The sequence below is a fragment of the Vigna angularis genome, chromosome 7 (genome assembly GCF_016808095.1).
Source record: "Vigna angularis cultivar LongXiaoDou No.4 chromosome 7, ASM1680809v1, whole genome shotgun sequence".
NCBI classification, from domain to species: domain Eukaryota; kingdom Viridiplantae; phylum Streptophyta; class Magnoliopsida; order Fabales; family Fabaceae; genus Vigna; species Vigna angularis.
Window position 1 is genome coordinate 16,174,942 of NC_068976.1, and position 17,174 is coordinate 16,192,115.

The window sequence follows — 17,174 nt, forward strand, 5'->3', positions numbered from 1 at the left end:
CGAAATACAAACTCATTAGCTTTTCCATGATTAAAAATATATTTAACTTTTTTTATTAATAATTTTACTTATTAATTATTGAATTCATTTTATATTTTAAAAATATTGAATATATCTAATTTTAATTTAATATTTTTATTTATTAAATAGGAGCCTAATTTATAAGATTTCTAAATAATACTATCTGAGCTCTCCTTTATACCTTTTTTATTCGTAAAAAATTGCAAAACTCTTAGATGAGGAATTCACACCATGCAAATAAATAAAAGAAAAGGGCCTAAGCTGGTCCGTTCTGACATTTTGGGCTTCCTTTGACACCTGGGCCTCTTACTCATTCCTGTTTTTCTTTCGGCGGCTTTTTCCTTCATAATTTCATCATGCACTTTGTACACTTGAAAAAAATATTTCAATTTCACCCTTTAGTGTAAGGTTTCTATTTTGAATTTTGAAATGTAAAATTTGAATACAAAATTTATATTTTAAGTTTTACATTTCTAAACACAAAATAAAAAATACATTTCGAATTTCAAATTGTATAATTTGTGATATCTTATAAATCAATTTATAAGTATTGTAGGTTAATTAAAATTAAAACATTGCAATACTTTTATATTAAAAGGTATAAGTTATATAAAACTAAAGTTCATTTTTATAAAATCATAATCTATCTATAATGAAACTCTTTAAACTATTTGTGTTTTCTTTTTAATTTATCTCGCTCATTTTTCATTTTCTTAAAGATCAAGAATCATAGTTGTGATTTTTGTGAGGACTATACTTAACAACTTAGTCAAAGAGTCAAACATAGTAAATCTTGTTTTTACCTTCTTTTAGGTTTGAACCTTAAAGTTTCATTTGACTCAAGATTATTCTTGATGATTCTATGTTGTTCTCTAATCTTAATTAAAGGCTTAGAACTTCTTGTTTGAGAGAAACGTATTTGACTAAAGTGAAGGAAGTTAATCTTGACTATTTCATTGTTTGAATTCCTATTGATATGTTGTATGATTGTTGAATTGTGATTGTGTGACACATTTTACATGTTAATGATTGATATATGTGAAATGAGATGCATGAACTCCAACGTAGGTTATATATGAAGTTTAGATAAGATAGGGTGTCATGCTATGTATTGTTGGATTTGAACGAGTGATGGAATTATGAATTTGATTATGTTAATTGGAATGAATGGTTGTCAATTATGGTCTTCTTGTAATGTATGTAACTTGTATGAAAAATGAGATGCATTTTTTGTATGGATTGCACTACCAAATTTCAAGATTATTTTGTCTAAATTATGTAGATTCGTTGGGTGAGCACTATTCTCACTAGGTGACTACCAAAATTGAGTTTGATAGAAAATCAGGAGAGACCTATTCACTAAGTGGGAAGACTCTCGTTGAGTGAAAGTCAAACTTCAGTTTGGTAGTGAGGAAAAGGAGACTCACTAAACTAGAGAGCCTCTAAAGGTTGCTTATTAAGCAATAGTATGATTTTGCTAAGCGAGTCTATATAACTCAATGGTCTTAATTAAGGAGAAAGTTATAATTAAGGAGAAAGTTATAAGGAGGTACATTATCTGATGCAAATGAATTATTCAAGAAGGTGTTACAAGACCAATAAGATGTTATTTAATGATTGGATGTGATAACTAAATTTATGTTTATATCATTCCTAAGGAAAAAGGATGTAAGATGTGAGTCTAGTGTTATGCATTTATTAGAATATTCATTGAAAGATATCTTATATTCTACTAGACTTTCATACTCATATAAAGAAAAGTCTAATTGATGAAGAGGAAATGAGATTCTTACAAATGGTCTTGAGGTGACAAATTCAATTCTTTTTAGATTATTAGTGAACTCACCTCATTATCATAAAAGATAAACTAGATATATTAAAATTGTAACAATAAAAATTTTATTTTAAAGGAGAACATAAAGTTTATAGAATCTGAATCTAATTATATACATAGTATTTAAATAATATAACATATTCATTTAACTTAAATTTCATTGAGACGTTACATACTTAAATAATAAAATAAAATAAATGAATATGAAACTAAGATTGAATTGAAATGTAATATTCTAAAATTTATAAATGTAATTATTAAAATATAAAATTTATAAATTAAAATTGAAAGAAATATGAATAAGAAATAAAATTTAAAAAAATGTAATCTAGAAAGAAGATTTTTTTTCCCCAAAGCTAGTGAGGAATTTCAATGTTCATGGGAATTGATTCTACATTTAATTTTCCATTATGCTTTCTGCCATTTTGTAAAGTAGCACAGCAATCTATACCAGTTTCTTGGAGTGAAGAGGTAACAACCAATTATATATAGTTTATCCCATTTTCTATCATAAACCTAGTTAATAAAAAAATTATTAACTATTAGAAAAACTATTATTTTTAAGAGAAGAGGTCAATTTAGTAACGGTTGTACCATATTATTTTTTTTTTGTGACAGAAGATCTTCCATGATTATAACTTTAATAATATATATTAATTAATCTTACAATATCTTTGTTATAAAATGCAGTCACTATCTTGAATTAACAATGCGTAAAACAATAAATAAATTGTTGTCGTGTTGTGAGGAAAATTCATGGAAGTTCGGAATTAAAAGGACATTATCAACTCTTAATTAAAAACGGTGAGGAATTAAGATTATCGTTCAATTAAAACTACTTTAATTGAGTGATTAAATTAAAGCCATTGATTAGTTTATTGGCTCATTACCCTAATTATAATCGAACTCATCATTAACCTTGATTTCATATCTAGCAAACTAAAGTAAAGTAATTTTTGTGAAGAAATTATTTTTCATAAATAAATGGACAAGAATTCACTTTATAGTAGCTATGTATAAATTCTAGTTAGATATGAAAAATCTTTATAAAATAGTAATTGTATTATTTATAGATTAAAATTATATCAAATTTGATATCTAAAAAGTACCTTAACTCGAACATTTATTAAGATAAAAACTAAACTATTTTTTACGTAAATAAATAAATAAGTTATAAAACTATTTATAAAATAGTAATTGTATTATTTTTTTAAATTTAACTATTTTTTTAAATTTAATCATTTTTAATTATAACACTAGTTATAAAATAAATAAATAAATATTTACAGTAAAGTTAAAAAAATTATTTATATATAATTTCAGCGAAAACAAAACCATATGATCAAGTTATTAATGTTAATAAAATGTGATTAAGTTAAGTGTATTAATCAAAGTTAATTAAAATAATTAACTATGTGGATTAGGTCTCTTTAGATAAAATTCATAAATATAATATAAATATTACAATACATGAGGTAAACTAAGTACTCATTATTAAAACATTTACAATACACTCGACTAACTTAATTATTAAAATATCTTTTGCAGATATATCTCTTCTTAATCTTGAAAAGACGTGGACATCAAACATTTTAGTTTAAAGGTACGAAGTTGGAAGCATACTCCTTTTTAGTCTGAAGATACATTAAAGTCTTGAACCATTTGAATTTAAAGAATAATGAATCTTTACTACTTTAAAAAATCTTCTGATTTTGGTCTTAAAAAAATAATTATTATATAAAAAAACAATACACATACGTATGTGTTTTTACCGGTGTATAGATTAAGAGTAAAAAGAGAATTTGATATTTTAATACTTTAACTTAGAGACTTAATATAGGTATATTAAGATAAAAATTGAACTAATTTTTATAACAAAAAAAAGTTTTTACTTATAAATAAATTGATAAAATTTCACTTTGTATAAATTCTAATCAGATATGAAACATCATTATTGTATAATTCATAAATTAAAATGAACTTGGTCGTTTAATTTAGGTCTATTAAGATAGAAAAAAAAAAACTCATTAAGTGACTATAAGTAATATAACTTTAACATATTATGTTTATTTTTATTTTTAAAATTCAATTAATTTGAACTATTTGTTTGTATAAGCATATTTATGTAAGAGGAAAATATTTGAAAAATATATTAAAAAATAATAAAATCTAAAAATAGAAAGAAAATTCATTTTATAAAATAATTTGGTTCTTGCAATAATAACCAGAATGAATTAAAGTGATATTGAAAGTTTTATAACAAGTGAAGACAAATCAAAGAAATAATATACAAAAAAAATATTCACATATCTATTATTTTTAAATTTTAAACTAAAAATAGTGTTATTCCTCTTAGTTAAATATATTTTCAGTTTTTAAATTTAAACATAAAATTAGAACTCGTTTTTATTTAAAATTTCAATATATTTTAGTTCTTAAACTTAAAAAATAATAAATATAATTTTTTTAATTCAATAGTTTCTTAATTTACATTTTAAATGATATTTTACATTGAAATTTAAATTAAAATGTGAAAAATAATATAAATAACTTAAATTTTAATATAAAATTATTTTTTTATCGAATTATATTTAAATGATTATATTTGAAGATTAAATTATATAAAAGCTGATACAAACAAATTCAATTTCATAGTTTATAAAGTTAAAAATAAATTTAATGCATATAAAATATTAATTTTATTTCAGCATTAATGCAAGGGATGTGACACGGAACAAAGATTCGTGCGAGAGTGGTGGTAGATACTGAAAGGGCCCTACGAAAAACATTATATAACTAATTCTACAGTGGAGCACACCTTCTGTACTTCATTTCAATTTACTACTATTACGTGTTTCTGTAATTCACCAAAAACATAAATATCAAAGTTTTGTCGTATTTTATTGTTATTGTTTTAGATTTGAATTTTGGGTTCCTTAGAAGAAAGTGTGTCGTACAAATCATGTTACCCATTTTTCTATTTTTCATTTTTCATGTTTTTAATATGTTCTCATCACTTGTTTTTTCTTCCTCTACCGACACTGCTTTCGTCCTTTTTTCTTCTTTTTCGAATTAAATATTCATCTCAAAACTCATTATTTTACCTTAGTTTCTATAGTAAAACAATATTATATAATTTAATTATATTATTTTGCAAAATTACTTTTAATTTTTCCTTTTTTTATTTTCGATTTGTAGGCAAGAGGGTAAAGTACTTTCCATCATCTACATTAGAATTGAATTTTAGTATTAGAATTTGAAATTAAATCATAGTTTATTGACCTCCAATCATCAGTTTCTTTTTCTTTTCACTGACAATTACTTATTATTGCACATGTCATTGTTTCTATACTTTAAATTTAATGGCTGGCATAACACCTTTCCAACCTCATCATATTCCTTTCAAGACCAACTTATAAACAATACAATCGATTCATTTTTTATATAAATTAATTCAACATGTGGATAATAAACATTCAGTTTTATATTTTTTACATAATTTTTTGTGACATATACATTATTTATTTTATTATTGTCTTGTGTTTCCTTGATATACATTATATATTTTATACAAATGTTTTGAAAATAAAATTATCCTTATTAAATTAAACCAACCATGCATGCATTTGACCATTTACTAAATATAAACAATTACTCCTACTATTACTAACAATGTAATGTCTCTTACAGCTATATTTGCTTATCGCTTTAAAAAAAATGTCACAGAATAGAATTAACTTTATTTAAAAAATATTAAGTAATTTAAAATTTTAAAAAATTACAAATTCATCCATGCAATAATTGTAAAATAACCAGTTTGCGTTTTCATTATAGCATCTGATAATCACCTTTAGTTTTTTTAGGCGTTATTAATTGAAGATTTTGACTCTACTATCTCTCAAACATTCACAAATATTGATCTCTTAACCTAGAAAAACGTGAAATTGAAACCGACCAACCACTTGCTCTTGCTTGAAACTCAGTCATCTAGAACAAAGCAACATCATCAGAATCCGGAAACACACATAATTAGAGCAACAAAGCAAGAACTTGGTTCACATTATCAAACCACAGAAGAAGGAAAACCAGAAAATAAGGAAGATCTGAACAAAATCTTCATCATGTTCAATTATCATCGATCATGAACCAAGAAAGGAACGCATCCAAAACTCATTACACAACTAGTATTTCTCCATATACAAACTCATCATATGTTACAGCATTAATCTTACGTTCTCCGTCACTGTAAAAAGAAAATTTCACAAACCCACTCATCTTTTCACGTATTATTAACTTTAATTACACTTGAACAGCAGAGAAACTAACCTCTGTTTACAGCCATGTTACGCATGTATCAAAATAACAAAATTTAGACATTATCAGACATCTTCGTACTGTGTCTGAGCCAAAACTAAAGTTTCACTTTCATCGTCACATGCATAATAAAAGCATGTGGAAGACATCAAAGTGTAGAATTTTAAGGATGAAACTTGGATTGTGATGAAAGAAGGCATCTTGAGAAAGATATTCACATTTGATTTTATGTTTATCAAGAATCGAGAGAAAATGGGGTGCGTAAAAGATCATAAGGTGACCAAAGAGCATCGAGAGGACAAGGTCTGTTAGCGTCCAATCTGACCCAGGGTTTACCCTTCCCACTCCAATGCAACAAACTAACAGTACCAGGGTGAAGATCCCGACACAGACCACGAAAGTTGTCTCCTCCGAGACCGTGCTGGTTCCACCTATGATCCACCGGAACAATGTTCCCCGCAAACACAAGCAAAAACGGCGGCAACGAACCCAGTTCGTAGATTCTCATCCTCTTCTGAACCTCCATCCACTCTTCGATCTTCCTCGTGTACTCCCCCACGCGCCACCGTTCCAAATCAATCACCATCACCCCCGTGTTGAAGTAACAGGCTCTCCGCTCCGCGAACGTCAGCGACAGCGAAGGGTTCGACCAGAACGTGGGCGTGAAGTAGGAGGTGAAGTTCGCGTTGCAGTATTCCGGCGCCGCCAGCACACTATGTTCTCCCAGCGGCGTGGCTGCCAGTTTGGCGATATCGTCGACAAGTACGAGGTCGGAGTCGAGGTACACCACGCGCTTGACGCAGCGTGGGATTAGGGTGGGGAAGTAGCTGCGCGCGTAGTTCAGGGGGCAATCGAGTGCGGCGCGGATTGAGGTGGAGATGAGGCCGGAAACGAGGTGGTCGTGGAAGGGGTAGATTTGGAAATTGAGGTAGGGGAAGGAGGTGGCGATTGTGGCGCGTAGGAGGGAGGCGTTGGAGGAGCAGACGAAGTGGAAGAAGACGTTTTGGGGGCAGGAGGAGTGTTGGAGAACGGAGAGGATCGCCGCCATTGAACCTCGGATGTATGTGGTGTCCAGCGTCATTGCCACGTGGACAGCTTGTTCGGAGCATAATAGGTTTGAATGTTGGGTGTCGGAAAGAGAAGGACATTTTGGGGAGTTGTAGAATTGAGGTGCTTCTTTGAATTGTTGGGTGAAGAGGGTGTTTGTGGAGGACACGCACGACAAGAAGAAGAAGAATACTAAGAGGGAGAGATTTCTTAGAAGATTTGAATTGAACATCATCGTTGTTGTGTGTGCTGAGAATGAATGAAAAAATAAGAGAGATCTTTGGGATGGCTTATAATTGGAATTTGAGGTTTCAAACAACACGCTTTTGAGTTAGCTAGCAAAGTTATAAAGTATTAGCAATAGAGAAAGATTGAGAGGGAGGAAGAGAATAAAGTCAAGAATACATAAGTTGGTGGAGTTCACAAAGATTTTCAGCCTAGTCATATTATATTGAAAAATAATCTTTTATACATATATTATTTTAAATAATTTGAAAAAAAATAATTATAACGGTATTGTTCCTAAGGTTTTTATGGGGTATGCTATTGGTATTAATAGTGGACATTGAAGGAGGGATGGGAATAGAAAATAAGGTAGCCCACTTACACAAACATGGTATGTACTTGTGTGCTGTGGAGTATGTTGCCATAATGAAAAAATATCTCAATTTGACAACTCAAATGCACCCATCTTCATGCTTCATTCAATTTTCATTTTTATTATTTTCTAAAATGGAAATGGGAAATGTGTATTCGTAACAGTTATCTACCATGCAAGTACATTCAAACCAAACGTGTTTATATTTCTTTATTTCTCTCAAATTTTTCACTCACTGGAATAGAGGTTATTTTAGGATACTGTCCTTCCAAATAAGGACACTTGACTTAGAAATTTAGAACGGTAGAGCACTGTTGTGCCAAAGTAATAAAGAACATCTAATTAATGATGTTTTTTACTCACATTCAACGTTGTTCATGGTTCCTGGTCATGGCATTGATGAATTTCATTTTTATTTAGTGAAACTATGTCGCATTCATCAGAAAACTTTGTCTCAGCAACCGAGCATTTTCACATCGCTTCATTTCTAATTTAGAAGAAATTAATTATTCAAAAAATGATCACATTTAATAGATAAGATATATACTCATTGATTTAGGTTTAAGCAAACTCAACTGCTCCTCAGGTTGAATTTTTGTAGTCTTTTATTTGATCAATTTATCTTTCAAATCAATATTGACATACAATCTTTGACTTTTTTTTACTGAAAGTTCTAATTTCAACGTATTTTTTATATATTTTTTTAAACGTACTATATTATTTAATATTTAAAAATACACATGCAATTAATAATATATTATTATTATTATTTAATAATTTTGTTAAAATGATATACTTATAAGGCAATTAATAAGTTCTTTTGTTATTTAAGTTAGTTTTTGACACAGTTTTACTTAAAGTATTGACTGCTTTTAAGTTTGAAATGAACTCTGTAACAATATTGTTCTGAAAAAGATATCTTACGAAATTAATAGAGAAAGTCATATATAATTATTATTATCTATTCAACTTTTAAGAAGTGAGGTGTACAAGAATTATTTCATTTTCTCGGAACAAAAGATTATCAAGTACTTTTAAGATGAATTAACTTATCAGTAAAAAACTTATAAATTAAAAAGATTATTAACTTCTAAATAATTTATAAGTTTTATTAATAAGATCCAACATCTATTAACCACGTATTAAATAGATGTCATTTAGAATGGGTTTGTTTCTTAATTGGCTGTACTGAATATTATAATATTTTAGTTCAATTCAACAACGGAATATATTAGTTCAATTCAATCTTGGAATATATTTCGTTAAAAAATTGAAAATATTTTTTCATTTAAACGAGTAAAAATAAACTTTTTGATGACTTTTAATACCCTTTATGAGCTGTGCTATATTTATTAATTTCATAATGCAATGTTAGAAAGTACCGTACATTTAACTGACCCATGTCAATGTATTTTAATTTACTCCTTCAATTGGCTTGTTGTAACCCAATCTTCATTTCATTGACTCGCTTGGTTTCAATAATAATTAACTATAGTATCAACTATTTTCTAACCTGATCTAAGAGAAATTAATTATAAAATAAATTTCGTTGGTTACATGATTCTATACTATGCTTGTAGTTTAATCAAACTAGTTATTGTTATATATCAATTATGCTTACATGTTTTTATTGAGAATATATCAACACTAGTATTTTATTAATTCTTTTAGAATATATTATTAAGATTGTAAATATAGTATATGAATTTTATAATATTAAGCTGATTCTGCAAATTGAGTATTTTCAATTGTTTATTTTGTATCGTTTTTATCTTTTATTTGTTCGATGGTTTTTTTTTTCAAAATCGTTAAGATAGTATTTGTAATAGGTATTATGATGTTACATTACGTTAGATCTGTATTTCTTTATTTATTTATAATAGTTATTAGGAGTTTTTATCTTTTTGTCGACTTAGTCCAATCATATTTTAATAGATATTTATTAATTTGTGATTATTATTAACTAAGTGTTAATTTAATTTTATTTTACAATTAGTCGATCTTTCATGTTGTTTAAATGATTGATTAGGATAATCAATCATAAAAATCAATCAAAATATCAGTCACGATGATCGAATAAAATGATTAAACAAAATAATTGACAAAAATAATTAACTTAAAAATAATCAAGAATGATCCACTAAAGTAATACAATGATAATTGACCTAAAAATAATATATTTAAAAATATCAGTCCAAAAATATATTGATCCATCCGTCTAATTCATCTAAAAGATATGTAGCCCATGCGAATAACGTTAATTACTTAAATAAGAGAATGTAAAAAAAAAATTAAAAAAGGTTTGAATATACGTGTGAATTTAGATTTGAACAATAAAGTGAAACCGCGTAAAAGCACGTGCGCGCACGTGATGAAGACAAGTTATTGAGTTTTGGCCCATCTCTCAAATTACTTTTTCCATTTATACTTTGTTTCTTTCTGAAAAGAAAACGCAATGATACCGCTATAGTTCAAATATATGGAAGCACCGCCATTTCAACCAAAACTAAAACACGCTTTCCTTCAAAATGCTCTCAAAATTCATCACTTTCTTCATATTAATTGGCTAATCATGTGCTAACTAAGCCTTCTAATTGCATTATGCTTAATGTTAGCAATCTAAACTCAAACAGTTTAAGCATTCTCAACTTTAATCTTTAATTAAAAAAAGTTTTTGATTAAATTTTAGAAGATTATGATTAATTAAAACTAAATCTCTTAACTATGACACACTTTCTATTTTCCATTGAATTTCTAACCTTAGTTACGTATTGTCGGTGCCAAATCATTAATCCAATGTCACCATCGGTTGAAACAAATGGTCAAAAAGTCAAACTTATCATTTCTCATCTTCGTGTATATACAAGTTGATCATCTCCCTTTAATGTTATTAAAATCTCATTTACTTGATTTAGGTTTTGTTTAATATTTCTTGCGAATACTTAAGAATAAATTAGATAACTAGACTAAAGTACAGTTTAAACGTAGAAAGAAGGGGTTTATGCTATATATGAAATCTTACAAAAATAAACAACAAGATTAACTCTTTTGACATTAATTTCAGGTAGAAATTTAATTTTGATGGTGCAAAATGAAGAAGTTGGAAAAGTTTGTACAAAAAGGAGGAGTCAAAGAAATGGATTACAGTTGTGGAGAGCATTGAAGGGTCTAATCTATGATGTTGTTGGAATTTTTGTGAATAAGAGTACACAAAGTACTACGTCATTCATTTACTGTTCACACGTCCTTTGCACATGTTTTCATACCTTTTTTTTTCAAGTTCTTATGTCTTCTTCTACTGGATTTAATAGGAAATCTTCTTTTAACAACTTTTTTATAATACTTTAGTTTGATTTTTTTAAATATACAGACTAAATTTTAAATACATAGACCAATAAAATAGTGACACATAATTCATTGTCAAAAAGTTGTTAAAAAAAATTATTAAAATATCGGGATCCTATCTTATATATAGATATAGATTATGATATTTTGACAATATTTTAACATCATTCATGTATCATTCTATGATTGGTCTATGATAGTGTTTATAATTATTATTACTGATTCTGAAGTAATTTTAGACAAATCACAGAATAACATATAGATGATGTTAAAATTATTAGAAAGTGAGTTTATGCCTAACTCATCCCCACAAAATCGGCTTGTAAGGTGAGGTTTGCACCTCAATTATATATTATCATTTGGCCTTATCTCTAGTCGATGTGGGACTTCCAACACACCCCCTTCACGCCGAGGTATAGACATCTCGTGCGTGATAGTAGAAATTGGGTGGTCCGATAGCGGCTCGATTGCGGGTGGAAGAGAAGAATAGAATGCCCACTTAGAACTCGCTAGGATAGGCTCTAACCATGGCTCTGATACCATATTAGAAAGGTGAGTTTATGCCTAACATGTTATTAAAAAATGTTGTCAAAGTATCATTATCATATATATATATATATATATATATATATATATATATGAGAAATATTCTTCATTTTAATTTATGTTATAATATAAAATTAACTAGTTTTATTAAGAATAAGTTTAAAGTTATATTCAAATTAAAAGGTTAATAAAAACAAAGTATTCATACTTAGATTTAGAAAAGTTAACGGAGATGAGAAATGAGGATAATTTAGCAAATCATTTTGTTGGCTTGTTTAATACTATACAGAGATTTAGCTAATATGTAAACTTCACTTTGTTTATAAGCATTAAGTTTTGGTGGAATTGTTATATATATTTCTTCATTACGGAACAGTTCCAAAATATTATAAATACTTTTCGAATTTTCATTATACATATTTAAAATACTATAAATACCTTTTTTAATTAATAATTATCAATGTTTAAAAAATCGATTAAGAATTTATTTAGTTAAGTTTGAAAACCGGTTAAAAAATTTATTTAACCGACATTTAAAAGTGTGTTAAAAAATTTACTTAACTCACATTCGACACTGTTAACAAATTTATTTAACCAGTATTTAAATACCAATTCAGAATTTTTAGTTTACTTTTTTATTTTAATTTAATAATAATAATAATAATAAAATATGTTAAAAAATTAAAAATTTAATATATTACATTAAAAACTAAATTAAAAAATATCTATTTAAATTTAATAATCAAAAAATTATTTTTTTAATGTAATAAATATTTAATTAGTTTAATATTTGTTATATAACTAAATAAATATTTATATTTTAATTTATAAAATATTATTTATTAGAAAAAAATAAATAAAACATATTATAACTTCCAAAACGAAAAGAAAACGAAGAATAATGGAGAAAAGAAAAAACATGGTAGTCGGCGAGGAAAGAGAAATAACTTCCAAAATTCAATTTTTTTTAATTACATTCTGAAATATGTATTCTGAAACACATTTTCAAATTAAAAAGTATTTTTCATATTACACAATTCAAAATAAATTAAAAAAAAAAATACTTTCCAAAATGAAAAAATGTATATTGAATTTCCAAAATATATTTTGAACTAATTAAAAAATTATGAGATAATTCAATATAAGATTTAAAAACTGATTAGCTTACAAAAATATTCCTCCGTGTTTAATGCAAAATAAATTTAAAAATACTTATATGTATGAAATAACTAGAATTTTTTTTATAAGGAACTATTTGACAGTTGCATCAGAGCCTAAGAGTAAATAATTAAACATATAATTAGAGAAATTTTAATTGAATAATTGAACGAAGCACCAACATTTTATTTTTATTAATCTTAGGAATTAGATTAAGTTTAATAAATTAGTTGTTTTTCCTTTTGGGCTTGCAAAATTGAAGGCCGATGGTGAGTTTTTGTTTGTTTGTTTTCCTATATTTGGTCCAAGTAGGTTTAAAATGGGTAATTTCTTTTAACACCCCATAAATATAAGAAAAGTCCCAACTATCTATGGGTAGGAAGAATCTGTTTCAAAAGTTCAAAAATATTGATGTGCTTAGAAACATATTTTGAATGGTATGATTTTTAATTTTAAAATTTTAAAATGTATCATGAATTACATATATGAATTATATAATTCAGAATATCTTTTAAAATTATATATTCTATAAATATAATATTAATTATATAATTTGAAATATATTTTTAGATTCTGAATATGTTTGTGAACTATGCACTTTGAAAAGACAACGTATTACTTTTTCAACACCTCCATAAAAGTGCAAGAAAAAAAAAACAATTGTTGTAAAATAACTGTAATCCTGTGAAATTTAATTGAACATAAGAGAGGGATTAATATAACCCTCCACTTCTTTTTTAAGTAATTGTTAAAAATAAAATATAAGCAATAAAAACTAAAAATGAATAAAAATATATAAAAAAAGGAAAAAAAATAAGAAATCTTCTATTTTAATTTTTTATGAATTTATTTATATATTTCATTAATGTTGCACTTTTTAATCTTCTTATTTGAAAATTTTATATTTTATTTTGAATTTTAAGATAAAAGCTACATTTTTCTTATTTTGCAACTTTGTTTTAGATGTACTATCAGATTTTGTAGTTCTAATGTCTTCTTGTCTATAATTTTTCTTTTGAGTTGATAGCCCTTATAATAATACGAGAAAAGAAAGTGAAGAAAAAGAGAAATTGAAGTTTCTCTCTTGCATGAAGATGAAAATTTTGGCTTTTTTAGTAGAAAAGTCTAACGCAGTGAAAAATATCTAGGCCTCCATTGTTGATTTTATGTACTGAAATTTTGTGATTATGACATTTTTTCATTTGATGTTTTTAAGAAATTTTCTATTCATTGTGGTTTTAATTTGATATTTTCATGGGAACTACCATAATAATATCAATACAAATCCATGATCGTTTGAATGAATTTCTTATATTACTTTTATCATGAAAGATGTAAACATTTACTATTAAAGTTGTTAAAGTTTCTTTTTCTATTATGGCTTTCGCCATTAATTGGATCATTGAATCAGAAGTTATTATCAGACAGCTGTTTCAATGAATTTTCATAATAAATGGATGAAACACAGATTTCTTATTAAAAAGATTATTACACAATTTTTTTAATTGAAGTTGATTTTGTTAAAAAGTTAAGTTTAGTAACATAATAATAATAAATAATTATGTTAAGGATTTAAATGATTGTAGATGGTAAAAAAAAATTAAAATAAGTGTTTTTAAAATGTAAACAACACTTTGAATAGAAGTGTGAATAACTTGAGCTAATAAGATTTAATTAAAGTGAGTAAAATATTTTTGTTTATTTTATTCAAGCAACTCACTCATAATTCAATTAATTTGGTTGATTCATTTAAATGTTATCACTTATTTAAAGAAAAAACATCTCAAAATAACTTTTAATATTAAATTATATAATAAAAATATTTATAATGCATATTGTTGTTCTAGTGAGAATACACTTAGTACTTATTGTAAAAAAAAAATTCTTACCTTAGTCTATACCAATCATCTTATTATAATAAGGGTCCCATAATTCAGTGCTAGTCTAATGTTGTTCTTGTATCATATGATCTATTATATATAAAAGGTATTTCGAAATTTAGATAAGTTTTCAATTTTAACAAAATATATTAAATATATTAGGTTTAAAAATATTAAATGTTTTGTCTATATGTTCTATTGATAGGATTTTGAATGAACTTTTCCCTTAACGAAGATCTAATAATTTTTTAACCTTGTTTATTACGATAATAATTAAATTATCTCTCAATACTGTTTTTTATGTTTAATTGATAAAGTAATTTTGTGTCGATAAGGTAATTTTGTGTCGAGTATGACATCACATGTATCGATCAATAGTGAAAAGTGTGTAGACATATATTAATAATTTTATATAACAATAATAAAGGAAATTTTCAGTGTATATTTTTCTATCATTTTAATTTTTTGAGTAACTAATTTTTAAACCATATTTATCCATAATAATTAATAATTAATATATTATTATATAATGAGTTTAATTTAGTTTACTTTAATTTTAAATGAATATATTAAAAAACTATCAGAAGGATAAATCATTTAATAAATCGTAGTAAGATAAATTCGAATGTATTCTAATATTATTTTGTTTGTCAGAACCATTAAATTCTCCATCTTAATGGGAAACGTGCGTCTGCAAGAGGGGAACGAGACTTAGGAAGTGGAAGACAGGTGGCTGCAGGAGAGTGAACGATCGGTTTTCTGAGGGAATATATAAGCTAAAATTTCAAAAGCTGGTTCCACTTTCTGCATGCAATCTTCTCCTCCAAACCTTCTAAACTCGTTTCTCCTCCTTCTCTCTAACTTCTCTCTAAAATTATCATCTTTTCCTCCATTAAATCTCACGTTTTCTTCCATCTGATCATCCATTAGAGTGTATGTAAGGTTGCTGGTGGCAAGGATCCTCCTTTCAACCAATCGTTTAATGGTTTGAACTGGTAGGTCTTCCTGATTCTAATAAAGTCTAGTTTGGGGCACATGCAAACCAAGTTTCTGTTGCATGTGTTTATCTTCTTCTTCTAAGGTTCTGATCATGTTTCTGGTCTTTTGGGTGGTTTGTTTTACTCAAAAGTGAATCTGGGAGGTTGAGTGTTGGTCGTGGTGCAAAGTTCGTATTGTGAGCGATCGGTCTGTTAAGAGGTAAGGGAAGCTATTAAATTTAATTATGCATGTGATGATTTTGTGTATGTATGGAATGAATTGATTGATGATTTGTATATGAGTGTATGAAATGCATGTTTCTGGGTTTTGGGTGGTTCTGTATAAGTCTATAAGGATTCTGCAAAATTATGTAGAATAGTTGGGTGTTCGGTCTCAACCGTTCGGTTATGGTCAGGGAATAAGTTATCAATAGAGTTAGCATTTTAGCCTTACCAGGGTATAATCGTTCGGTTTATAGGAAGTGAATATATCACGTGTTGATGGTTATATACCTTTATAATCAGTCTTATTGGATTAGGTATTTTAGTTTGTGATAGCTCATATATTATTATTAGTAGACTTCGTACTTAGACTAGGCTTAAATTACGTTCGTTTATGATCAGATACAAGTTTATGGGTATTTAAGCTAAAATGTCTTAACGTTCGGTTTCCTTAAAAGTACTAGGTTTGATGAATAGTTTGTAGGAGTAATTATAAGTGTTCGACAGAAGCTCTAGGCGTTCGGTTTTGTAAAATAAGTAAAATATCGTTCGGTCTTACACCAAGGATCAGTAGTTATAAGTGTTCGATATAAGCTCTAAGCGTTCAGTTTTGTCAAATAGTGAAATAGCGTCCGTTCTTGTTTTGAGTATAGTAGAATATCGTTCATTATTACTTTGCGGATATTGAAATACCGTTCGTTCGAGTATTGAGGATAGTTAAATATGGTTCAGTCTTATATTAAGTATTTGGTTTAATTAGAGTGTTCTATTCTTAAGCTGTGTTCGGCTCATGTCAAAGTCATATATATTAAATAAACGTTCGGTTATATTCGTTTGTTGTTTAGATCCTTTCCGTTCGTTGGTAACTAAGGGTGGTGTTATTTGAGCGTTCGATCTTCTTATATGAAATATGGTTTGATCTTTCAATGCTGATGTTATGGATTGGTGTTGGTTGCTTATTTATAGCAATGATTTATTATGTATGGGAAGTATTATTGGTATTCAAGTAAAAGTTTATGTTTCAAGTAATGTGGAAGAGAATTCCGGGGAGGAATGTCTCAGTGTAAGGATAATGTTGTAGTAAAGTATGAATATGGATAGTGAAATTCACAGAGTTCATTCTGATATTCTGATGATTACCAGTTCTCAAGTAGAGATGGGTAAGTCATTGTGTGAGAATGGCGGGAGGTCCTAGCCCATAGGTTCTTGGGTGAGTTATAACGGACTAACCT

General features: G+C 27.1%; 1 protein-coding gene across 1 annotated transcript; it reads right to left on the reverse strand.

Annotated features, from left to right (window-relative positions):
- Positions 1 to 6,323: 6,323 nt before the first annotated feature.
- Positions 6,324 to 7,612, reverse strand: LOC108337422 (probable galacturonosyltransferase-like 1). Its single transcript, XM_017573949.2, has one exon. The coding sequence runs from the start codon at positions 7,449 to 7,451 to the stop codon at positions 6,405 to 6,407; it is 1,047 nt and encodes a 348-aa protein (XP_017429438.1). The 5' UTR covers positions 7,452 to 7,612; the 3' UTR covers positions 6,324 to 6,404.
- Between the last annotated feature and the right edge of the window lie 9,562 nt (positions 7,613 to 17,174).

Coding starts and splice junctions, on each gene's coding strand:
- LOC108337422 (XM_017573949.2), bottom strand. CDS start 7,451: ATGATGTTCAATTCAAATCTTCTAAGAAATCTCTCCCTCTTAGTATTC.